Source organism: Natator depressus, chromosome 26 (genome assembly GCF_965152275.1).
Source record: "Natator depressus isolate rNatDep1 chromosome 26, rNatDep2.hap1, whole genome shotgun sequence".
In the NCBI taxonomy this organism is placed as follows: domain Eukaryota; kingdom Metazoa; phylum Chordata; order Testudines; family Cheloniidae; genus Natator; species Natator depressus.
The window spans coordinates 4,952,673-4,979,356 of NC_134259.1; the positions used below are offsets into that span (position 1 = coordinate 4,952,673).

Here is a 26,684-nt window from a genome sequence, read left to right on the forward strand (position 1 = left end):
AAACCCAGCATTCGGTGCTGAGGAACTGATGCTGAGCAGCTGCAATGTCCCTTGAAGTCAACTTGCAATGCAGGTGCTCAAGGCATTGTAAGGGGTGAAATTCACCCTGTGCGGAGTGCCAGTGCAAAGCCCAGACATCAGCGAAGTCCCACTTCGTAGCGTGATGCTGGTCCTATACCACAGAATGAATTTCACCCTCCCACTCCTGCAATGGGAGCTCTGAGCACAGAGCTGAGAGCAGCCATTTGCTCCTTGTCACAGAGTCCTAGGGTTTAAGGCCAGACGGGACCACCGGATCACCTACTCTGACTGTCTATCAAGCCACTAAACACCATCGCTACACCAAGCCCAACAGCCAGAATTAGACGAAGTATTACAGTCCTCAAAAGAATAAACTGTAGTGTGCCACATGCAGAGAACTAGAGGGACCAAGGTGCATGCCTCTGCAATGGCGGGGAATTGCTTTAGTGAGCTATACCCAGATGATCCCTGCAGGCGAACGCCAGCCCACACGGCAGAGCAAGACAAAAAAACTCCAAGGTCACCGACAAGCTGACCTGGGGTGAAATTCCTTCCTGACCCTGAATCTGGTGATCAGTTGGACTCTGAGCCTGTGAGCTAGAATCAGCCAGCAAAGCACCTGAGAAAGAGAATCTCAGTACCACCTCAGAGCACCAGTCCACCCCATCCATCCAGTGTCCAGTCCCATCTATGTGTACAAGAGATCCCCTGTCTTAACGGCAACTTTGCTTACGAGAAAGCTTGATCAGTTGAGCCTCCATTGGCCCATAAGGAGTTATGGAAAGCAGGAGTGCAGCCCAAATTGGTCTCAGAGGATGTACAACATGGTGATGAAAAGAGGACTGTGGAATTGTGATTGTGCAGGACTCCAATTCCTGCAGGAGGCTGAGGACTTGTGGCTAAACAACAGGGCATCTGGTGTTCAGTGCAGGCTCTGAGAGGGCTTATCTCACCGCTCTTCACAAAACCCCTCCCCTGGCAAATTTCAAGTAGCCTTGGGGACAACCTTGGGGATTCTCCTCTTTGAGGGCCTTTGTCGAATGTGTCCGTGCCGAGGGTGGGGGCTTGCATGTGTGTGGCAGGATTCAGGGAAGATTTCTGTGATTTTCTGCCCTACTCCATTGAATCACACAGTTCTGTGTTTCATAAGGAAGGAGCTGTTTCCCCTCCGGTGAAGGGGGCCCACTTCTGCAGAGTAAAGAGCACACATGGCCATAGCAGAGCTCTTCCTCCCATCATGCAACTCTCTCATTCTGCAGGGAGCCTTCTCTCTCAGAGCTGTAAGGTAGCAGGGGGGGCCCAAAGCAGAAGGAGGTTCAGTCTCGCCTCACCCTGCAAACTCCAAGGGAATCTGATAAACAGGACACAGATCTGGCTTTGCAAAAAAACCTCAGATCTGATCAACTGTGTTATGCAAGCCCCAAACCATGCTTCATTCTGCCGAATCTGTATCACACAGCTCCACCGAGTCAAGCCCAGCGGTTGAAGAGAGCAGGCACTGAGCTCTCTCCCTCAGACAGGCACTGCTGAGGGTAATGTTAATGCCATTAGTAAAAGGTGTCATTTCCAGAGCACGCTAGGGATCCTTCATGTACAGCAAATAAGTAGGCAGGTGTGCGAGTAGCTCATCATCCCCAGTGGGAAACACCTGAAGCTACTCACACAGGTATTGAGAAGCATCTCTAAACAGTAAACACAAGGAGATGCAGGGAGAGGAGCTTGACGTATATACAAACCAACTGTGCAGGAGTAGTTCTACGGGGGAGGTCCACAAAGAAAGCCCAGACCCCTCCAAACAACGAATCCTGATGGGGAACCTCGAGGAGTGGGGTGGGATTCCAGAGTGGATGGGCCAGTATAGCTGAAGGTTATAGGAAAGGATGGGGCAGCATTTAGGTGACAGGACTCAGGAGACCTGGATTCACTTCCCTGCTCTGTCACAGACAACCTGACGAAGTCACTAGGGGCCAGATTTTTAAAGGTGTTTAGGTGCCTATGGATGCAGCTAGCACCTACTCAGTGGGAGTTGGGCACTTTTGAAAATCCCATGATGCGCCTAGCTGCTTCATTCAAGGCCTAGATCTCTTTAAAAATCTGGCCCTAGGTATCTAACAGCCTTAGGAGCCCATGTCTCATTTGCAGAAGGGACTCGGGCACTTTGGAGCCTAACCACATTGAAAGCCAATAGAACTAAGGCTCTCGGTACCTCAGTCAGGTTTGAACATGAGACATAGACTCCTGAGTCACTTAGATGTGTTTGACAATCTCCCCCTTAGCCTCTCTGGGCTTCAGTTCCCCAGGGACAACAGCAGTGCCCGGCCTTATAGGGGTGTGGTGAGAATAAATGCATAGACTCTGTGAGGTGCACAGACACTGTGGTAATGGGGCCATATAAGTACCTAAAATAGAGAGATTACCTGATCTCACATGGAACGTAAGATACCCGACTACCCAGTGTGGACAAATGCCTTCTCCCAGCCCAGTCATCCCTCTGCTTCCAGTTTCCATGGACTGGGTCAAAAATGACCGTTTAGAAGCCACACACTTTGACTGCTGCTGCACTTGGCGGGGGCACTGTCCACAGCCAGCACGAGGACATCAACAGAGCAGCAGGGGCCAGGCGCTTTGAACTAAACAGGACGCCATTTGCTTCCTATGATGTTTATTTTAGCCATTGGTTAAACTTATTGGTCGCTCTCCTGTTCCCAAAGCCCCATCAGCGGCTGGGAGAATTAAGGTTTTGTTTTTGTTCTTGGTTTTATTTTATTTTTTCCATTATAGACATTATTAAAAAAAATAAATTTTACAATAATACATTTTGTTGTTGTTGTTGGTTGATCATTTTAAAAAAAGGAAAGAAAGAAATTACAAAAAAAAGCCACACAGTATATGGATATGGTTATGTATATACATACATATATGTTGATATAGGTGGTCTCTATATACATACACTATATATGTATATATAAAACAAAAGAAAACGGAAAGAGAATAACATACAGAGGCCCCCATCCATGGATGGCCTCTCCCGTCCAACCCAAACCCAACAGGATAAAGGAAAAGATCCCCATCGAAAGAGCAATTTGGAAACATCGAGACAACCTTTTAATGGTGGAGGCTTTTGTCTTTGATTTTAAAATTTTCACCAATCCCAGGAAAGGAAAAGATTTAAAGAGACACCCACCCCACCTTGGAACTGGCAAAAGAATCCCCTGGGTTCCAAGCAGCCTGCATCCTGATCCAGTGTTTGCCCATCCAGTCAGGGATGCAGCCTCAAAGGGGAGATTGGGGTCCGCATGTGAAACGTTCATTGTTCCCCCACACACACACCTTCCCCACAGTGGTTTGAGTGGGGGACGTAAAACACTAGCATGTGGATTTCCCAGGATACAGAATACCAGACTTCATCTGGGGTGGGAATTAAACATATAGAATTCTCAAGCAGCAAAGAGAAACTGAACATGGGAAGGAAAAAAAGTCTCTGTCCTTCGCTCCATCCTCCCACCAGCCTCCTGCAAACAGCTATAGTGATCCTGGCACTGCCAGAGTCCATCCAGGAAGTGGCAGGTCATTCTCTGTCCCTTGGCCTTCACCAAAGCTTCAGTAGGTCACTGCCTGTTCCCCCTAGTTCTGTTCACAGCTTTGGATCCATTGTTTGTGTGTGCACACGTGTAAGTTTGTTGTGAGTCTCAGGCTCTTGCTTCAGAAAGGAAAAAAAACATAAGTACCTATAAAAGAAAATGATCAAAGTTCATCCGCTGGGATGCATGTCCACGCAGAGGTCGGTGCTCCCAGGGCCGGCGTTAACTCTATTCTTGCACATTAAGTGTCTGACACAAGGATTCTCTTTTATTTAATTTCTCAAAAGCAGAAACCCTGGGAGAAAACAAGTTGAGAGAGAGAGAATTCTTGCAAGAGTTTTTGGGTGTGTGTGCGCGCGAGTGTGGGTTTCGTTGGCATTTCCTTCACAATGCGGTTCCTCTCTCCTTTATAACGCCAGTTTCACAAGAAGGAATGGGAGACCAGAGAGGATACCTCTGGCTGAATGTCGGCTGCCAGATGCCTTCTGGTCCACAAAAGTCTTCTGGTCTGGCATAATGTCTGTGGTCAGCAGTGTCTGTGAGCAGAGGAATGGAAAACAGGAGTTTAGTACAGTGGCAGAGCTCTGTGTTTGCATAAGGGAAAGCATCTGATCTTATCTTGGAATAATGTATCTGCTGTAATAAACACTGTTTCTACCTGCTCATAGATTTTAAGACCAGGAGGGACCAATACATCTTCTAGTTTGACTCCTGCATAACTCAGGCCAGAGAATAACAGCCAGTTATCTCTGTACTGTGCCCAGTAACTTGTGTCTGTCTACAGCATATCTTCCAGCAAGGGATCCAATATTGACTTGAAGACATCAAGAGATGGATAATCTACCTCTTCCCTTGGTAGCTTGTTTCAGTGGCTTTTTCCCTCAGCGTTGAAAAATCGTGCTACCAACTGTAGCCAGATCTGGTTGGCTACTAGGGTAGGGTGGGGATCTTTGGGAAATAGCTTTTAATTTCCTTCTGAATTTGGGAGGGGATTTAAAGAAATCAAAGAGCTTGCATTTTTCTCAGATATCGGAATTTTTTTTCCACATTTTTGATTATTTTCAAAACTGAATTTTTCATTTCAAAATCTTGATTTTTTTTCAAAATTTTTAGGGGTTTTTCCCTCAAAATTTTTTGAAAATGTCAACCCTGCTCTGTCATTTGTTAAAAAAACAGGTGAATTTTTTGTGTGTGAAAATTTCATCCAAAATCTCCCCTTTTTTGGTATTTAAAAATGTCGTCAACATTTCAGGAGCTGAAGAAAAAAAACATCGTGTCAACCAGCTCCTCACAAAGCTGCCGGGTCACAGCTGTGCCAAGCCAACTCTGCTACAGCAGATGTAAACAGAACACTTTGAGTCTCAGTCGTTATGGTGCCAGTATGGACGCATCTAGCTGAACAGTAATGCTATGCCTCCCACTGCTATCCTACGGTGCACCAGTGGCCTTGTGAAATCTCCCAGAATGCACTGCATATAGAAGCTGAGCTGAGTACTGTGGGAGAGATACCCAGAGGGCATTGCAACTGAATTGCTTTAGTGCGGATGAGAAGCAAACCTTCAAGGGGTCCTTAAACCGATTCAGCCTGGCTAATGTGGACACACTAAACGGTTTGTGCTTAATCCAGCTGAATAGAAATGGTTCCGTTCTCTCGTGGAGACAAGGCCTAAGATGCTAAGCACTCTCTGGCAAGATGATTGGCCCCTTCAACTTCCCATTGCTTCGTTGCCTGGATAACACCTAGATTCCAAGGTGATAGGGGCTATGGATAGGTCTACACAGCAATTAAGCACCAGTGGCTGGCCTGGGTCAGCTGACTCGGGCTCGCAGGCTGTAAAATTGCAGCGTAGACACTCAGGCTCAGGCTGGAGCCCTATAGGAACACTTAAGATTGAACACATAGAACATTGCAGAATCGGGCCGTAATTAGGGTTCGCACATATTCTAGAGCCAGCAAAACACAACAGGGGTGAGTAGGTGTTAGGGATACACACATGCAGTACCACTGAGATGTGGAAACGGAGTAGGAACAGGCTCATGGGATTTTAAAAGCCTGGCTTTTTTCTTTAATTCCTTAAAGAGTAGCCCTGTAGATACAGCAGTTGAAGACCAGCTCAGCTTAGAGAAACCTTACAGTCCCAGTAGATATGCTGAGCCTCATTTGTAACTGAATCTGGCTCCATCTCTTGCCTCTATTGGCATGTATGCATGGCACAAAGCACCCCTATGCTCACACTTCCATGCTCTCCAGCCTGCCCCTTTCTCTCTTCCCAGGAGATGCCCCTGACACATACCTCCGAGAAGCAGAGACTGTGCTCTTTGGATTTGTTTAGCTTCGGTCCATGTTCCTGTGGAGGAGAGAGAACAAGCCAGGAGGTCTTGCCAAAGGTCTTAGGGTTTCATGCAACCTGAAATCAGACCTGGTAGCCAACTATCATTACCCCCATTTTATAGATGGGCAAACAGAGGCAGAAAGAGCTAAAGTGACTTGCCCAGGATCACACATGAAGTTTGTGGCAGAGGGGAACAGAGCGCAGGAGCCCTAACTCCCAGCCACCTTCTCTAGCCACTATATTACATTCCTTCACGGAGCTGGGAACAGAACCCAGGAGTCCTGACTCCCAGGCACTTGCTTTAAGTAATAGGCCATCCATGCTGCATCGTGGACAGACTGTGCTTGGTCAGAGATTAACACCTGTAACGGCCATGGAACATCACTGGTCACTCCTCACAGTCTGCGACAGACTAAAGGGGGTGCAAGGAAGCATCTTTGTTGGGCAATTCCAGACCAGGCTTCCTCCTTCCTGTCACTTCTCTTTAATCTCCAAAAAAAGCAGTAAGATCTACCTCTGGTGTTACGTTGCGGATGAGACAAATCATTCCCTTTAGCTGGTAAGAAAGGAATGTGCTGGCTGTTCCGTGCCCTTGGTTCTAAAGGCCTGACTCATTCCACCAGCCCCGCTCAAACATACTGTCCCTCCGGAGCACACTAAGCCCAATTTCATGGGAGCTGAACTTTTGTCATTATCCACTGTCCTTGCAGAGCCGGCCTGCAAGGGCATCCCAAACTGTTTTTATTCTGATCACAGGCCTGCAATTACCAGGCTTCCACATTTGCATGGGGCATTTGAAGGCAGTTCAGAGTGTGTGTCTGGTGTTGAAACATTAAGTCTCTCGGTGTGCTCTGCGTATGCTGTGGCTGCCATAAAAGCTTTGAGAAGGAGAGAAGAAAGAAAATTCTCATCCCTCACTCCCTGGGCTGCTTAGCCTCTCTGGTGGACTCCTGCCTAGATCTGGGCAGATAGTGCAAACAAAATAAATCTGCAAATATCCATTCAACTTCTGCAAACTCCGATTGACCACATTCACATCTCTCATATTCCTTGCCTGAAAGTCTTCCAGCAGATGAATCCAGATATCATTATTATTTTTTATATGGCAATACTGCTCGCAGGCCCCACCCAGGTTGGTGGCCCCACTGCGTTCAGTGCCATACAAACATATAGCAAGAGACAGTCCCTGCTCTGAGGAACTCACGGCACAAACACTCACAATGTAAAATTTCACACGCAGGGTATGTCCACACTGCAATTAAAAACCTGCGCCTGGCCTGTGCCAGCTGACAGGTTTGCAAGACTCAGGTTACGGGTCTGTTTAATTGCAGTGTAGATGTCCAGGCTCGGGATGGAGCTCGGGCTCTAGGACCCTGCAAGGTGGGAGGGTCACAGAGCTCAGCTGCAGCCCACGCTGAATCATCTACACCTCAATTAAACAGACCCGCACACCAAGCCCTGCAAGCCCGAGTCAGCTGGCACAGGCCAGCCGTGGGTCTGATTGCAGTGTAGACATAACCTTTGAGAGGAAATTCTGAATCTGCATCAGGATGGGCTTGTTATCTAAGGCCCTGTCTTCCCAGCAGTGTTATCTTGAGGTATAACTCAAGTGTTTCCCCTAAACCAATTTCCTTCCACACACACGCATCTCTAGCTTAAGATAAGTAGTGCTTTCAAATGAGGCTAGCTGGCTTGTTGGGTGGGGGCTGGAGGTCAAGCACTGCAGATGCTGGAGCTAGTCATGCAGTGGGGATACAGCTACTCTGTGCAACTCGAGCGTTGTTTGCTGTGTGGCCACTCGCACGCGAGAGGCGTTAACTCAAGTGTCAATAACTCAAGCTAACCCTGCAGTGAAGACAAACCTGGAAAGCTTGCCTTCACTGGAACGCCAGGTTGTGTTAGAACACATCCTTGACGAGTTATGTTAACTGACATGCTGTCAAACACGACTTTGCTGGGACTGTTGCTTTGAGCATTGTGTTGTAGGCAAACCCTTCTGGATCTATATATAGGCTCAACCCCTGGCATGGTATTAAACACGGAGGCCCCTGTGGACCCTGACACAAGATGTGATTTTTAACATTGTGTTGGTTAAAGGGACTCCTGATGGCTGTGTTCTAACATCACCTACATTTCTAGGGAAGACAAGCCACACATCAGAATCCAGCCAGGGAGCAGAAGCAGTTCAATGTAGCTTAGGCAGCAAATGGCGCTTGTTGTGTGCTGCAGCGGAGGGATTGTGGGGATGGGGAAACAGCCCTGAGAAGAGTTCAGATTCTGTATCAGGTGGGTTGCCCCTACAGACAATTTTGTGACTTGTCTCCCACCAGTAACAGCCATATGGGCCAGCACAAGCATAGACAAGGGCAAGCCGGGGTTTGCATGAACTGAGCTAGCTGGAGGTGATTCCACTTACAAGTTTCCATGGCTTCTGAGGGCTGAGCTAAAAACTGGAGCATAAGTGCCAAGGGGCCACAGCCGCTGCTTGTGCTGCATTTGGGTTTGGCAGCGGGGCAGCTACTCCAACTTCGGGCCATCAGGGCTACTCCGGAGCGTACATGAGCCTAAATATCCTTCCAGTTTGTGTCAGTCTGAAACGGGCTGTGGGTTTTGCCCCATTCCAACCACTGGTTCTAAGCCAGCGGACTGGCCACTCATACCCAAGCCATGCTCTCCCATGAAACCCTTGTGAGAGAGAGCTGAGAAAGGTAAGCTGAGGGAGGGGAATAAGCCTCTGAAAGGAGCAGGTACAGTTCAAGAACAAAAGCACTAACAAGAGGCTCTCCCAGTCTCGCTGCAATAGGGCTTTTAGTGCTGGAGATGGCCATAAAAGCACTGAAGTCTCTCTCTGTGAAGTGAGATGGGGTCATTAGACTTATCTCTTCCTTTCATCCTTTTGCGGTTCCAACAGTTAAAGGGGAAATGGGCAGACTCAGGAAAGTGGGATTTACACTGTCTGAGTGAGTTGCTGGGGCACGGGATTTTCATTCACACTTCAGAGCCCACAGTGCGCCCAGGGAGGCCACCGATGCACAATGGTCAAGTGCACGCACACACACAAATACACATGTGGACACACACATGGGGCTATTGCTGCTCTTCCAAGAAAAACATTTACGGAAGTTCAAAAAATACAAGCTAACTTTTTCTTTTCATTTTCTTGCCCAACGTCAGATAGTGAGTCAGAAGCAGACCGAGACATGAATCCCAGGAGCGTTTTCTAGTCCCCTGGCTCTCACCGACAGAGCACACCCTTAATTCTTGACAAAGGAGTACAAACTGAAAAGCTAAGTGCATAGTTCTCTTCTCAGCGGCCCTGGTGTAAATGTGAGTAACCCCACTAAGGTCAATGTTGGTGTCACTGCACTGGGCTTAGTTCTTCTCTCACTTGCATTAGTGTAAATCTGCAGTAGCTCTGGTGAGGTCAATGGAGTCACACCAGTGCACATGATAGGAGACCGGGCCGGCTCCAGGCCCCAGCGTTCCAAGCAGGTGCGTGGGGCGGCGGTTAGAAAGGAACGGCAGTGTTTCCGCCGCCGCAGCAATTCGGCGGCAGCTTCTCCCTTTTGCTGTCCACGGCAGTTTTTTTCACTGCTTGGGGGGGCAAAAACTAGCTGGCCCTGATAGGAGAATTAGGCCTAATGACGTTAATGGAGATACTCCTGATTTACCCTATTCCTGATGTACCCAGTGGATCAGTGCTCACTCGGGGTCAGATTCTGATCTCACCCAAGTGTACATCAGGAGCAACTCCGCTGACTTTCATGGAGTTATTCCTGATTTACAAAGGAGCGACTGAGCCTGATTTTGGAGTAAATCCAGTGTCACACCACTGAGGTCAGTGGAGTAACACAGGCCAAGTCCTCTGTTGGTATATTTGCGGCAGCTTGGCTAAAGCCAATGGAGCTGTACCTGTTTTCACAAGTAGAGAACACAACCCTCCTCACCGTATAGAGGATCAGAATCAGGCCCTGTGTGTTACTCAGGTATCACTCCTATTAGGGTTGTGCTAATAATGGGTGTTTTGGTTCTCTGGCAATTCTGAAAAAATCAGGGAAAAATTGTTCCAGGGCAAACCGAAAATGATTTTTTTTTAAAAAAATGTCAGCATGTCGAAAAACAAAAAGAAATAAATAAATGTCAGGTCGAATGAAATGTTTTGTCTTGACAAAATCACAATGTTTGGGGTTCTGGACCATTTAAAAATATCTGGAGGGTTTTTCCAATAAAATTACAGGACATTTCAAAGCACAAAGTTGTTCTTAACCCCCCCCCAAAAAATCGAAACATTTTGTTTCATAAAATGTCAAAATGAAACGTTTGATTTTTTCCGATTTTGTAAGGTGTTTTTCAACCAAAACTTGGTTGGATCTGACTCCAATTCCCAACCAAATCTGCATTCCTCACTGAACAAGAGTTACGGCGAAAACATTTTACCTAGCTCTCTTCCCATTGAGTTCTCCCTGAGTAGCAACTGAGCTCAGGGTCTGACCTAGTAGAGTTCACTGGGTTTACTACAAGCAAACCTAGTCCACTAGTAATTGACTCCAGCAATATACCGCCACAGCACCACCACCAGCCCTTCCGTCATCAGGTGGCAAATGGAGCAGAAGATGCAGTAACGCTGATAACAGCGTTGTTTTTCCCTTTCTTCCCACTTAGAAGGAGAACAATTCTGCCAAGCGTGTCTCACAATGAAAACTGAGCCGAGTGCCCACCAAGGCAGCGGCGGGGCCCTGATGTGCCGCAATTCTAGCATGAAATTGAGCTGCTGATTGTCTCACGGAGTGGTAACTAGAAAACATAAGATGTAATTACTCAAGCATGCCGGATCTAATTAGAGGCTGCCCAAGGGTGACATTGCTGCCTTCACATGTGCTCGACAGCCTGAAGGAGAAGAAGAGACTTATTTGTTTCTGCAGAGGTGGATGGAGAATCATCCTCCGGTTGGGACTGTGAGTAGGAGATGCCCGTCTAGCTAGCTAGCTCTTTGGGGCAGGGACTGTGTCTTTCTATGTGTTTGTACACTTCCTAGAGCAGATCAGGGCCTCTGGGCATTACCATCTGATAAACATTAAAAGACAGGGGGGTCTGCAGAGCGATTCCATTATCTCTCTGTACATCACCCCAATAAGTGTGGTAGCTTGATGCTTCCCCTGCCTTCAGCAATGCAGCTTCAGGTGCAGGGATGAGGGGAGCAGTAATTTCCATATGGGTCTGAGGCTTCATCTAGACTAGGATTGAAGGTTATTGGACTGAGTTAGCTATCTCGATTCCAACACCTTCTAAAACTCTAGACCAGATGAGGTAAATTGTACTAAAGCACGTGCTAAACTAGCTGAGTTAAAGCCTTGCTATAGTGCAACTTGCCTTGTCTTCACTAGAGTTTTAGAAAGCATTGTATCGAGCTAGCTAACAACACATCTTTCAGTCCTAGGTATAGCTATACTGCAATCATTGGGCAGAGTAGACCTACTCGAGCTGGCTTTAAACTAGCGAGCTCAAGTACCTGAACAGTGCAGCAGCACCCAAGTTGGACAAGTCCACCTGGGTGGGTAGCCCCTGCTGAAGCACATGCTGCTGCCATTTCACTGCTCTCAGTACCCGAGCCAGCTAGATTAAAGCTAGCCCAGGTGTGTCTCCACAAGCTGCAATCACACCCCGTGACCACCGTGTAGACAGATCACTCCTCTAGGCAAAGCTGTGAAGGAGAATGCCAAATGGGCGTGGCCAGCTCCTGCTGCAGGATGAGAATAATTCCCAAGCAACTGGAAGTCTGCAGGGCCAGAGGAATTTGAGGAGGCCAAGGATGGAACCATGAACTGTGGTTTGAGGTTTAAATTCTAAGACCCTTACCAGCCCATGTGGGTTTGTTGTTGTTTCTGGATTCGATTCAAAAGCAGAAGGGACCTTATTTTCCAGTTCTGCTTCCTGTTTGATTATGGCTGAAATCTCAGGAGGGCAGCTCAGAAGATTTCAATCAAAGGTGGGGGTAAATCCCACAAAATCAGCTATAGTCCTAAGAGATTAGCTATTTGGGGTCAACATCTTTACAGAACCACTTGCCAAGGTTTCAGTGCCCTGGAACCTGAGGACTGGCCCTGATTCAGCCTCTGACATAACCTTAATCTTGATCCAGATCCAACCACCTCCTCCCCAGCCCATCACCAGCAGGATTACATAGCAGTGTATGCACATAGGAGCATACGTGCGTGCCGTAAATCCACGGACTGAGGGGCACTTTCAGCTCCCAGTGCTCAAGACTAGCCTGTGTGTAAAGCCAACCTGGGCAAAAACTGGTAGCCAGTGGGCCACTGCATGGGAAAGCATTAGCCTATGAGATATCCAGCCCAAGCAAGAGAAGGCTAAAAGAAATCAAACCATCTTATACACATAACAGTGAGCACAGCACTGGGGCTGTTCAGGAGACCTGGGGGATTCTGGGTAATAGACATGTATCAGGGGTGGGCAGAGCCCAGGGAGATTCTGGGTAACAGAGAATACAGTACTGGGCAGGGGTCAAGAGGATTCTGGGTAACAGAGAATTTGGTGCTGTAATAACTCAAGAGGTACACTTGCAAACAGCAGCCTTCAATAGACAACCCTCACTTTCCAAGGCCGTAGGCTAAGCCCCGGCAGGCACATCGATGTGTGGAAGGCTTTGGCCAAGATAGGTCCATGCATCCAATTAACATGCGTCTTCTGTAAAGAGGGAGCAGGAGCTGGAGCTGAGGTCCTACCTGAACAGAGGTGCAAGTTGTGATCACACTTGTGTCATAGATGGTGTTGCTGTCATTGATGTCATCTGGCAAAGCAGGGCTCTTTTCTGTCTCAGGTGGCAGGGTGACAGGCAGTGAGGGGTTTTTGGGGGACAGGTTGACATCCGTACCATTGCCGAAGGCCTGAATGGCATTTCCTGCGAGTAGGAAGAGAGACAGTGAAACCACATCCCCAAAGCCCTATCAGCTTCTATGCAGACAACTCACAGGGCAGACGACAATAAATACTGAACATGCTGTGATTCCCCATGGATCTGAACACACTTTACAAACATAGGAATGGATTAACGCTCACAAACTCCCCCTCCTCATGAGACAGGTCAGCATAATCCCCATTTTATAGATGGGGAAACTGAGGCACACAGAGGGGCTGCAGCTTGCCCAAGGCCACACAGCAAGTGGGTGGTAGAGCCCAGCTCAGAGGCCATGGTGGACGTGACATCCAATCACTATACAGCATTACTTCCTTAGACTGGGAATGGAACCCAGGAGTCCTGACTCCCAAGCCACTGTGCTAATCACTAGACCACAATCCCTTTCCAAGGCAAGGAGTAGAACCCAGGAGTCCTGACGGCCAATTCCCTGCTCTAACCACTAGAAATATTGCTTGCTGTGTTTTAGGGTTGCTCCCAGCTGGTTGTATCAAGCTTCATGGTCATCAGGGATCGGGGCCAGAAACTGACTTAGATAATGACTGAGAGGCAGCCACTACCACCTCACGCCCAGACTCTCACACCAGCAGACCGTGAGAGGAGACAGTTGCTGGGGCTCTGTTGGACCAGCCGGACAGCCTCTTCCTCGGGAAGGGGTCTGCTTGCTTCGAGGCAGCTGCAGAAGCAAAAGCCCTCAAGCTTTAGTTGCACACATCCCACTTTGAGAAATATGCCATGGCAGAGAAAGCCAGGAGCCCCTAGCTGGCAGTGGGATGCCAGGGCCGGGGGTGGGAGTGAGCTGGCATCAAACAATGTGGGCAAGTTATTTCTCTTCCTGTCAGGCTGTCATCACTCATTCATACGCTTCTTTCTTCCTGGCCTCGCTCCTTCTCTCTCTCACACACGCTCTCTATCCACCTATTCTTCCAATTCCCTGCTCCTCTCTCCCGCTTCTAATTCCAGCCCTTCTTCCTGCCCAGACCTCATTGCTCTGGGGCCTGTCGCCTTGAGGTTCTGCTTCATTAGCTCTGACACAGCCCCTGCAGATCAAAGTGTTTTCCTCTCCTTAACCCCTCCTCCCTCCCCCAGCCCCAAGCCCGTTTTTCAACTATCACTAAATCCCACCACAGAGGGCATATGTCTTACGAACTCTCATCTCTAGCAGGGACCCCACCCCCTCCCTGAGCCCACGGAAGGGGGCTGAGGGCAGCAGTGCTGGAACTAGGGGTGTTGCCACACCCCCTGGCTTGAAGCAGTAATAACAAACACCAAATGCATGGCTTCCATCATCGGCACCACCACCCCTGATCAAGGGGACTTCGTGTCGAGCATTTACACTTCCCACGGATCTCCCAGGACGGTCCTGGAGTCCTCCCCACTCCAGCCCGTTGCTGTGCAGAGCTTGTCAAGTGGCTCTCCCATGCAGAAGATTGGGCTGGCAGCAGTTCTGCTGCTCCCATAGCAGCTCCTCCTTCCCAGTCTGTCTGTCTCTCACACACACGCACACGAGGCCCTAGCCTGTTTCAAGGTGGCAGCTTGGGGCAATTCTACCCAACGGTACAAGAAAAGCTTCCAAAGGGGGTCGGCAGGGGAAGGGGCAACTAGGCCCCATGCCCAGCGCAGAGATAAATGCTCAGGTGCACTGCCTCCAGCCCCGCTCCCCCCTGCGGCGCCGTCACAGAGCATATGGCAAATGCTGACGGAAGTGGCACCAATTACGTCTTTTCGATTGAGCCCCCGATTCCTCTCCAGCTCTGCATGCAGGAGAGGCATCTCGGGGGTGTGGCGGCAGCGTTTAGGGAAGGCAGAGAAAAGGAGAGAGCGATGGGATGGGAGTGACTGGAAAGCAGAACTAAAAATACTGTCTGGTAGAGGATCTTCCACCTCCACCTCCACCCTCTCCCTATCTTCCTTCCCCATCACGTCCCATCCTCCTCTACCTCCTTCTCATCCTTCATCCCTCTCTGCCCCTTGCTACACTCACCCTCATCCCCCAATTTCAGCATCCCTGCTCCCTTCACCAGGCTTCTCTTCCTGCCCATAGGCATTCTCATCGGCCCTAGATGCACCATGGGCAAAGCACACCAGAGGCAGAGGTTTCCAGCTCCCCCAGACAGGGACAATGCACAGGAGCCAGAAAGCTGGAAGAGATCAGCTGCCAACCACATGGTTCAAAGCCACTGAGTTCAAGGTGCTGCCCTTCCCCCCGACACACCTTAATCTTTCCTCTCTCCACCTTCTGCGCCCTGAGACCCCTATTGCTCATTGCAAAGGAAAAAGAAATACCAAATGAGCAAGGGGGTAGAAGAGTTAGGTAGCATTGCCAGGGTATATGGTTTGATTGTGAGTTTCATGATAGTCGGTGTTTTACTTAGAACCCAGTATCTAATGTAAGTGACTGCATGAGAATCTCAGTTCTTTTGAAACGAAAGCTAAGATTCCAACCTTCCTGGTGTGACAGTCACTAGTCAGCCCATCAAGATACATACAACATTTATAAAGTCAGTGTAGTAGTCTTTGAATATTCCATGTATCTACAGCATCTGTCACACCTGGTTACAGAGAAAAGCTTAAAAACATGACCCAAGTGGTCCTTAAAGGCTCAGAAACTAGAAGGCAAAGAAAAAAAAGCCCCAAAGTTGTGGGAGTATGGGGGTTAATCTTATGCATATTAAACTTATTTCATTATATTGAGGCCCTGACTCGGGGGTTGGGGTTGGCAGTACTGGTAACAGGAGAAATTGAGAAGAGCTGAGGAACTCGGAATTCACAAACCTGAAAGGAATTATACTTGGAGTGGAGACAGGGATTGGGGCTTAAGGACACAGGGTACAGGAAGGCTAGCAAGTTAAAGAAGTATGGACGGGATGAACGGACTATAAAGTGAATAGAAAGCTGGCGAGATCATCGGGCTCAATGGGTATTGATCAACGGCTCGATGTCTAGCTGGCAGCCAGTATCAAGCGGAGTGCCCCAGGGGTTGGTCCTGGGGCCCATTTTGTTCAACATCTTCATTAATGATCTGGATAATGGGATGGATTGCACCCTCAGCAAGTTTGTGGATGACACTAAGCTGGGGGGAGAGGTAGATATCCTGGAGGGTAGGGATAGAGTCCGGAGTGATCTAGACAAATTGGAGGATAGGGCCAAAAGAAATCTGATGAGGTTCAACAAGGACAAGTGCAGAGTCCTGCACTCAGGATGGAAGAATCCCATGCACTGCTACAGGCTGGGGACCGACTGGCTAAGCAGCAATTCTATAGAAAAGGACCTGGGGATTACAGTGGATGAGAAGCTGGATATGAGTCAGCAGTGGGCCCTTGTAGCCAAGAAGGCTAACGGCATATTGGGCTGTATTAGTAGGAGCATTGCCAGCAGATCGAGGGAAGTGATTATTCCCCTCTATTCAGCACTGGTGATGCCACATCTGGAGTATTGCATCCAGTTTTGGGCCCCCCACCATAGAAAGGATGTGGACAAATTGGAAAGAGTCCAGTGGAGGGCAACAAAAATGATTAGGGGTCTGTGGCACATGATTTATGAGGCAAGGCTGAGGGAACTGGGCTTATTTAGTCTGCAGAAGAGAAAAGTGAGGGGGGAGTTGATAGCAGCCTTCAACTACCTGAAGGGGGGTTCCACAGTGGATGGAGCTAGGCTGTTCTCAGTGGTGGCAGATGACAGAACAAGGAGCAATGGTCTCAAGTTGCAGTGGGGGAGGTCTAGGTTGGATATTAGGAAAAACTATTTCCCTAGTTGGGTGGTGAAGTACTGGAATGGGTTACCTAAGGAGGTGGTGGAATCTCCATCCTTAGACGTTTTTAAGGCACGGCTTGACAAAGCCCTGACTGGGATGATTTAGTTGGGGTTGGTCCTGCTTTGAGCAAGGGGTTGGACTAGATGACCTCCTGAGGTCTCTTCCAACCCTAATCTTCTATGATTGTATGTAGATGGAAACAGACCTGAGTCTATCTAGCATATCAATGGCATGTTGCAACTGCAGCGGCTTAACCGAGCTACATGATGAGGTGGGGAACGGGTGTTGGTGGGACAAGGCAATAACACATTTGTTAGCTACCTCTGGACTCCAACATCTCTAGCACTCACAAGTGAAATGAGCTTTGGCAGATCTCAGTCTAAACCCTGGCAGCCATTGAGCCGTACAACAAAACGGACACATGCTTTTGACGGGACTGGTAAGCTCTCCGGAGAACCTGGAGTCTGGAACAGTGGAGGATGAAGCCAGTCCAAAAGTCCCATGCGTCACGCATCTCACACAATGAGATTTGGCAGCTCTGTTGTGCCTGCCTCTGTAGCTTGTAAAATGCCATGCCACTCTCAAACGTGACATAGCAAGAGTCATTCACTTTGTGGGTTGGCTGTGGTGTCACCGACCACTAGGCCACACTCTGGTCCCGGGGCTAGGAAGCCTGACACCCAGCATTCCAGTGCTGCCTCACAAAAAGTACTATAACCCGCTGATGAAGTGTGTCTCCCTGTATGGGCTAGTCCATGTAGAGAATAACAGCCTGCTTAGCGCAACAGCTCGTCTTAGATGGCTGAGGTGTATGCTGTGGCACTAAAGGCCCTGGGTTCAAATCCTGATAACTCATGTGGGGAAAAACAGCGTGTAGAGGTATAATTAAACACTGGGTCCTAATGAACATGCATAAGGGGGCTGTATAGGTAACCTTATCTGCCCAATACCTTTCATCAGCATGAAATCCTCATGATATTTTAAAGGAGAAGTTAAAGAGTAAATGCAAACTATCGGTGAATATGCCCACTTGCATAGTATGTCCTACATGGGGCTGTACAAAGTGTGGCAACTGTGCACATCTGGATGGAGGTGCACTGGTACAGCTGCATAGGGTGAGCAGGCAGGAATAGCAGGAGGGTGGGGTCTGCAGGCCAGGATTATGGGGCAGTGGAAACATTGGGGTGGGGTGGGGAATGGGGCCCCATGATTGGAATAACAGGTGGTGCGCTAAAGGTCAAGAGTGAGGGGAATTGGCGGAGCTGCATTTGGGGAATCCAGAACTGGAAAAACAGGGGTGCTGCTGGTCAGGATTGAGGTGCATTATTAATAATAATTATTATATTATTTCTTTATTTACTATTACAGAGTACCAAGGGAACCAGGGCTCCTACTTCCTTCTCTACAGTGCCTCCTGGTGTGAAAGCGTGCTTGGTAACAGTGCCTTCTGTTTCATGAGTGTGCTAGGCTAATCCTGCAGGGCAGGGCTAAATTGCAATGGCAGAATAATCCAGGCCTGCTTGCACCCTGTTGTTATCCCCAAAACAGATGAAATTAGCTTGGCCATTAAGCAGGAATGGGAATGCTGTTAGCACTAAGGCGAGAGAGCTTGACGGTAACATTTTCAGATGATTAAATTGAATAACAACTGATTAAATGGATACCATTATAATAAGTAACGGAGAGAATGACGCTCCCGGAGCTCAGCACACCAGAGCCTCCTTCATCAAAGGGACCTTGTCAATAGCAATCTGGAAGGTTGTAACGTTTCCCAAAACTCCACAGAAAGCAAGCCCAAGCCAGAAGGAATGTCCTACATCTCCTTCCTGTTCAGAGACATGGAGCAGGAGCTCTGACAAGGTCTCGTGGAGAGGCCAGAATAGCTAGGAGGTTACAGACACCTGCAGCACCACTGCTGAAAGAAGCTTGCAATACTGACGTTGTCAGCTCCCACCAACACAAAAATGAGTGCTTCTGCAGCATAGCATACAGCACTCCTTGGAGTCCTTTGCATCAGTACTCTTAGACTGCTTCCCACAGCTTCTCCTGCTGGGAGAGGCTGGGACTGGAATAGCTGGGAGCTCCCCCACAGCCAGAGCTCCTGCCCTGCTCCCTGGGCAAGGCCAAAGCCCTTTCAGACAAACAAAGAGTGAAGAGCGGTGCCTTACGGAGACATGGATTTTCCGTGAAGTCTCTCAGGAACTTCTCACACTCCTCCTCCATGTTGCCGCTCCCTCTGCAGGAGCACCAGGGTGACACCGTGATGCTGGCGATGCTCGAGTCAATGTAGTTGGGCGTCATATCAAACCCTGCTCAGGAGGAAGGAAAGGGAAAGGGAATCAGGGGCCAGTAGAGCAAAGTCTGACAGAGAGAAACAGCTCTGCGCTCCCTCCTGCCCCGACAGCCTCCCCTCACAGCAGGGTGGGCTTTGCACCAGCTTGGCTCTCGTCTTCCATGCCCAGTGGATTCCCCATGATCCAGGCAGATCTAAAGGGAACTGAAGATGGCCCATTCTGGCCCCCAGCTCTCCCCAACCCAAATGGCTCTGAGAGACCCCCACTACCAGGGACTCTCCCTCCAGCTGCTCACTCAGGAACCAGCTCAGGGTGGGATCCACAGGACAAAAGGGGAAGCAGGTAACTCAGTGGGAGATGGAGGGAGGGTAACAATTTGGTGTTGGGCGAAAGGCTCCGTGTCCCATAACTAGCCCCTGGTATTGTCCTGTCTAAGCAGACACATGGCTCTTGGTCCCTCTGAGCTGGCCTGGTCCCCTGCTCCTTCCTTCTCTCTGTGGGAATCTCATCTGACTCAGACATGCTGCTTGCCTGCTGAACCTGCCCCTGTGTCTCTCTTCAGGCCCAATGAGCAGAGCTGCCCTGACAGCTTCACACGGGGACCGGGCCCACCCATCATCCCCTCTTCGTTCCTGGTGTCAGGATGCCTTTGAGTCCTGGTGTCAGGATCATAACAACACTTCCCAGTTGCCCTCTGCGGCCCCTGCGACACTGCGCGTTAATTGTGGGGCAGGAGAGGCGCTCCGGGTCAGAGCGAAGCCGAGCAAAGTGAAACCCTGGACTGAAGAGCGAAACTGAGTTGGAGTGACAAGGTGGCCGGATTTGCTATCCCTGAAACTCACAGCTCTCTCCCCTGCAACCTGCACCCTAGGATCTAACCTACTGCCAAAGACCGAGGGAGCACCCCTGTGGGGAAAGGCCAATCGGCATGGGCTGAGCATGGCAAACACCTCTGCCACCTTCAGTTGTTTTCTCCCAGTTGCGCCTCTAGAACCAGATTTGTCTCCAGTAATAATACATCCTCCTTTAGCAACAGAGCTTGCTGTACATAGCAAGGCCAGCATCACTGTCCCCCTTTAACACGGGGAAACTTGAGACTTACCCAAGGTCATGCAGCAGGTAGAGCAAGGAATAGAGCCCAGCTCTCCAACCTGGGCCCTATCCACTGGACCACAGCATCTCCATAACCCCACCCCGCAGCCAATGCACAAATGGGTTTGGCGCCTTTGCTCTTGTGAGCAAAGTGGAAGGCTCCTGCAGATACAAGTGGTTGTTCTTGCTGGCTGCAGCAGCCTTGCTAAACTTCCAACATCTGCATCCACTACCACCCCTCCAATACGCCCCAGCACTAAGTTATTGTGTCTCTAAAGTGTCAAGTCCCCCAAGCCACGATCCATAAACCAGTCCCCCCAAACCCAGACACTGATTGAGAAAGGCAACTCCACTGTGCTCTGCATGATGAACAAGACAGACTCACCTATCATCCCTGCGTAGGCGCCCAGACACGCCTGGTAATTATCCCCGGGGCAGCTGGTAAGTGACTGGAAAGAGACTTGACAATTTGTGTGAAAATCTGCCAGTCTCGACCTGGTTACAAAACACAAGAGAGAGAACAGGGTTTGGTTGGTTTGTCTGTTTTATTTTTCTCCCTCAGAACTAGTAAATTCAGTGGTTTTAAAGCAGAGAGAAAAAGAAGTGAAGAGAAAGTATTAGAGAAGAGAGCTACAGGAGAATAATGGCTAGGATCTGCCAGCAATATTTTCATGTATATGATCTCATTCTGTCATCGATCACACTCATGCAGCATCTACCACTGTATATCAACCATGGCTCAACACCGTTCAGGGAGATGGTGTTACTGCATCACCGTAACAGGGCATTTATGTGATTGGGAGACAGATTTGAGTGCAAACACGCACAAATACATTGACACATGGTGACTTACATCAACCTAACTTTGTAGAGTAGACCAGGGTAGGTTTTGAACATAGCTCACACCCAGAACATGAGGATGCTCTGAGGATCAGTTGCCCCCCCCACCCCCTTAGATGGGCCAACTAGTGTGAAAAGCACCAGCAGACTCAAGTGAGAGGTTTCTGTGCATGGATGGGACTCTGGTTAGGGGCAACACTTGAGTAGAACTCGAGTTAACTTTGCACTAAAGACACAAGCCCTCAGAAGCAAGAATCAGAATGCACAGAAACCACGAAGGGGACAGGGTGGGCTGAGGTCCCAGGCCTGCCCCTCAAGAACAAGCAGGTTCCCAGATCTCTTTGCTGATTACGGCCATGCTGATCACCGCAACCTTACAAAATTCCACTCCTCACAGGGAGTAAGATTTCCTGATGGGCGAATGAGCTATTTATAGGGTTTGGGTTGTTTGGGGGGTGGGGAGTGTTGTTTTTCAGGATCATGCCAAAGGTTGGGTGAGTAGATTCAAAGCCTGGGCTAGTACATTTCCATTGGGCTTTTGTAAGGCTGGATTTACAGTGAGGAAATGATATGGCTATACACATATGGAGAGAAAATCAGAGTGCCTAACCCAAGCAGACCCATGCAAATTTCATATGGCTTCTCATAGGAACATAACAATTGCCATAGCAGATCAGACCTGGCTCTGACAGTGGCCAGCATCAGCTGTTTCAGAGGAAGCAGCGAGAAACCCCAGTGGACAATTAAGGAATAATCTGCGCACACGGGAAGATTCTTCCTGATCCTCATCAGTTAGTGGCTGGTTTGTGCCCTGAAGCAGGAGGATTTATATCCCTCAGCTACTCAGCAGCTCACTGGGGACAGAATGAGACAAAGCCCTTCTTTTTACGCACACCCACATTGGGAAACCAAAAGGGAAATATTTCACCTTGTTTCCCCATCGTTGTTTTAAACAGGCTCTCACAAACCCAGGGAAACCCAGGCACAAAGGCCACCACTTCTCCTGCCAGTAAGAGACGCTGGTTTGGAGCAGGAAGGTCTGGGGAAAAGATTCTATGAAACATCAGTGACCCATTCTCTCCTGCCAGGCACCCAGCCACTGTACTATGCACTGCGCACACAGCAAAAACCAGGAGAATTCACATCAGGCCTCTTGCAACCTTGCTCGCAAGGAGAGACACAGATCAAAGCTCTCCTTCATAGCCTACTTTTTCTGCAGCTCACTTGGCAGCTGTCCTTGGGGTCTCCCTTCCTTGCTGCTCCTAGGGATGGATGACACACTGCCCTAAGGCCCACTGAAGTCAGCGAGAGCCTGGCACGCTTTTCCTGACAATTGACGGGGTAGGGATTTCTGAGCTGTTTACAGTTTGTTCCTAAGCCAGGATGGGAATAGGCACTAAGGGACTAATTCTGAGAGGTGCAGAGTGCAATCAGCACACCCCGGCTCTAGAGGGAGCAGAGAGTGCCCAGCACCTCGCAGGATCAAGCCTTAACGCTTTCAAAGCCTGAAGGGCTGGACAACCATTGAGGGGGTTGGGTGACAGGCACATCAGAGCCCCTTCCCACTCCTCTGAGTGCAAACGCTCCCCGCCTGAATGGCTTGTGCTTGCTTGATCTCAGAGAGATGTGGCTTCTGAGCACAGACGAGGCTGATGTGCCTGTCCGGCTTGTTCCGAGTGGCTGGGTCCTGCCATCCCTCAGCCCCCCGGGGGGTGGCAGAAACAGAAGGCTTCAGAGCCTCGCCAGCCAGAACAGCAGGAAAAACTCCCTCTCTTCGCTTCAAACCTCTCTCAACAGCCTGACCTGCAAGCTCCTCTCTGACCCACTGAGGGGATGGTGAGAGCAGCCCTGTTGCAAGGCGTGGGGCCGACTCTTCCCGTTGCAAGAGCTATCGCTGTGCTCTCACATTGCCACAAGTTTCACGCCATTAGTGTCTGGGTCCACGTACACTGAGAGGTGTTAGCATTACGGATGGGCCGAAGCAATAGCTCCTTCTGGGAACATCCCCGCCCCAGCAGTCACAACTAATGGCTGCAGCCAAAACAGGGCTCCCATTGTGCCAGGTGCTGTGACCCCATAGAGCGAGAGAAAGTCTCTGCCCTGGAGAGCTTACAAACCGAAGCAAATTAGACAAACGAGGGCAGTGCCGTCCCCCTGTTTCACAGAGATGCAGAGAGACTAAGGGTCACCCAAGGAAGTTTTCAGAAGCACCAAGAACTGAACTCAGATCTCCTACATCCCTGTCCAATGCCCAAATCACAAGGCTACCCTTTCTTGTGCTTGACGCTTTGGATTCAATAAAACCTGGATCTAAATCACCCTTTGCTGGTTTACACCACGCTGCTACAGTCAGCCAGTTACACGGCTGGCTGTGTATGTTACCCTGGGCCATAGTAGCTACACTAGAAATACTAGGAATAGCAAAGCCATAGCTACACCATTATACAATTACATTGGTATCCATGTGTGTTGCATTATTATTTACATTGCATGTACTGTGAGTAACCCTACACTCATTGGTCCTTGCTTACTCCGGGTTCTTCCACTGAGGAAGGAGTGGTGAGCTGGGGCCATCATTCATGTTGGTGTCCATGTACTGCACACAGATTCCTAGTTACCCTGTAAATACTATAAGGATGGCATACAAGATACTGCCCTAATATGCTTAGCTAGTTATCAGCAGTAGCTGGTGTGCTGGGACATTGCTCACTCTTTAAGTACTGCCTAAATTCAGAGTGCTCTGTAAATTTCATATCCTTGTTTGGCCATGCTGCTGCCAGCATCGTTACAGGATTGTATAATTTCATTGCTGGATCTTATCGGCCCCTGAAATGTTAGAGGTTGGCGTGCAGTTGAAGTTGCCTGGGGTTGGGTTGTTTTTGTGATTTGCCAGTGACATTGAAATACAAAATTGCAGGTTTACAAAGGGAATAAGAAACCAGAGGCTCCGCTTCCCCATATTAGCTCCCCTCTAGGCTCTCATGCTCACCCCAATGCACCACTGGCAGTAGCTCTAAGCAGAATGAAGGTGAAAAACAGGCCATAAGAAAGGGAAAGGATGACAGTGGTATCAGGGACTAGGGGCAATGGGGGAACGGACCAGAACATCCTGCTTCTGAGCATCACATAAAGATGCAAATAAAGCCTCTTCCCTTTCTTCCGTGCCTTTGCTGGGGCTAGTGGCTAAGTCAGTGGATTGAAAGCCAGGCAACTTCAGTTCTATTCCTGGCCCGGCCTCAGACTGCTGGAGAAGTCACTTTGCCTCTGTTTTCCCTCACACCCCTTGTTGTCTTCTCTTGCTTCTCGGTGGCAGGGGAGAGACAACCACCAGAATATTTGTTACGTAATGGGAGGCTCTCGGACACCAAGGTGATGATGGCCACGTGGGAGCATGGCTATTATTATTATGTGTGTTATGGTAGCACCCAGGGACCCCAAGTGAGATCATTGCGTGAGGTGCTGTAAAAACACAGAATGAGACAGTCCCTGCCCTGTAGATCTTACAAAGACAGAACCAAGGGCTGGGGGGAAGGATGGCACAAACAAGCAGAGCGAACACAGTGATGGTCTGCAAATGACATGTTAGTGCCACCATTTCGATTGATGTCTTCCTTCCTTCGGAGGATGGGGTTTTCTTGGGGCTGGCTAAACAGGGAGAGAAAGGGAGGAAGAGGGGACTCTGAAGAGAGGGAGGTGAGAGGAATGAGGATAGATAGATAGATAGATAGATAGATAGATAGATTTCCAGAAAGGCCAATAACCAGGAGCTCCATATGGAGTTAAGGAGTTTGCTTACATTACAGCCTTACAGCTGTAAGGCTTGCTGCCGCCAATCGGGATTTTCTTCTCAGTTACATCAAAGCTGCCTTGCAAATCGTATCATTTCAATCTAAAATTGAACTGGCAGCGCTGGGCAGGGAATTTTCTACAGTTGGGAAAGCTGGCCAAGAAAGAAATGGGGTTTCCTCCCAGGAACAGAAGTAATAGTTGAACAAGAGATGAGTCAACAGAAAAAACCACAAATCCAAGCATAGAACAGCTTTGGCATCTCTAAATGAATACTCTTCTCGATTCAGTTTAGTCAGTTCCAACCATCGAACCCATGGTGCCTTATCATTATGTATATTGCAGTAGACCTGCATACCCCACTGTGCATACACCTAGTGAGAGACAGTTCCTGCCCCGAAGAGCTTACAGTCTAAACAGACAAGACCAGCAGAGGAAGCAGTCTACGTGACAGACCCAGTCACAGGCAGAACATGGAATAGAACCTAAGTCTCCTGAGTCCCAGTCCAGTGCCCTAATACCTAGATTATACGGCCTCACCATAATACCTGGAATAGGTGCCCCATATGCACTGAAAAAAACACCACATTGTGGAACTCAGAAACAATAACAGAATCTCCCTCATCAGGGTTTGCAACATATTGAGGACTGAATTGTGACTCAGCCAAACCGGGTCAATGTAGCCAGGTCCCCTGACATCATATTGCTCTGTGTAGAGAAGACCTTGGCTTTCACAGGGGAGTCTCCCCTGAGCAATTTTTTCTTGCCTCTTTCCCATTTTTTTCTTTTTGCTTCCTTGTTAATTAAATGTCAGCTCTCTACAACCAGTGATTGAATTATCCAATACTACCTGCCTACAGCCATCCAAATGGATCAAAATAAAGGGCGGAAATTGTGTTATTTTTTAAATACGAATGATTTGGTTCCACGGGTTTTTGATCACATTAAATGGAGGAACAAACAAAGCCGTGATTGAATGAAGTGGAAGGATCTGCAGTAATACCCTCCATTTATACAATGCTTTTCATCACAACAGATATCAAAGCCCTCTACAGAATGAGTGACAGATCCTGCCGAAATGAGGCCTCTCCTTGGGTGGAACACAGCAGTTGTTTACGAGCACGTAGCAATAACAATTGAGGGCAGGATGCAAGTGGTTGGAAAACAAGGGTCAGAGGGAAAGTGGTGTAACTTGTGCCAGTCTGGCATTCCATGTGTGTCCAAAACTAAGTGTGGCTGGCTCTGCTGTACATGCCAAAGGATTAGAAGTGAAACATGCAACAGCCACCAGGAAACTGGAAGATAAACAGTCGTCCCATGCGCTGTATCTTATACCCTTCTCCTGCTGCTTATTAAGCCCTTATGTGTAAGTTACACTCATTTTTGCTCTGAATTAGCACTTACACCAGTTTGCTGACCCACTTACTGCCTATCTACAGACTACATTTTCCAGGGCTATGTTAATGGGATGTGCCAATCTTAATGGGATTGGGGCCTTTAGACACTAGGGTAATATAAATAATTAACAGTAATAAATAATAACATTATAACAACAGTAATAATAATAATGCAGATGACACCACCATTTAGTCCACTGATAAATCTGGCCCAGAGACCTGCAGTGGAGCTGCATCTACTTTAGACAGAGAAGAAAGCTGGTCTTGTGGTTAAGACACTGGGACCTGAGAGAAGGGGGCTCAATTGCTGGCTCTGCCACAGACTCCCTGTGTGACCCTGGGTAAGTCACTTAGGGAATGTCTCCGCTGCAACTGGGACTGTGCCTCCCAGCCTGGCTAGGCAGGGTTGTGCTAGGGTCAGCCTGAGCTAGTGCCCTAAACACAGCAGTGTGGATGCTGTGGCACTAGTGGAGGCTTAGGCTAGCCACCCCAGCTCAGATCCACCTGAATCCCTAACTCTGAGCTCTGATGGCTTGGCCAAATCTCCACCAGGGCAGCAATATACACACAGCTATTCATAGCACAGTTCTGTCTACCCGGGCTGGGAGGCAGGCTGCCAGCTGCAGGGCAGACGTACCCTTAATCTCTCTGTGCC

The 26,684-nt window shown here is 48.9% G+C and overlaps 1 protein-coding gene across 1 annotated transcript in view; it reads right to left on the reverse strand.

Moving 5' to 3' along the window:
- Positions 1-2,666: 2,666 nt before the first annotated feature.
- The window catches only part of GFRA2 (GDNF family receptor alpha 2), a 96,456-nt gene continuing 72,438 nt past the window's right edge, over positions 2,667-26,684 (reverse strand). Inside the window, exons 5-9 of the mRNA XM_074940029.1 lie at positions 20,392-20,501; positions 18,789-18,929; positions 12,676-12,851; positions 5,897-5,950; positions 2,667-4,138 (exon numbers count right to left, since the gene is read on the reverse strand). Coding sequence (XP_074796130.1) covers positions 4,010-4,138; positions 5,897-5,950; positions 12,676-12,851; positions 18,789-18,929; positions 20,392-20,501 — 610 coding nt within the window. The 3' untranslated portion in view covers positions 2,667-4,009. The remainder of the gene's footprint in view (positions 4,139-5,896; positions 5,951-12,675; positions 12,852-18,788; positions 18,930-20,391; positions 20,502-26,684) is intronic.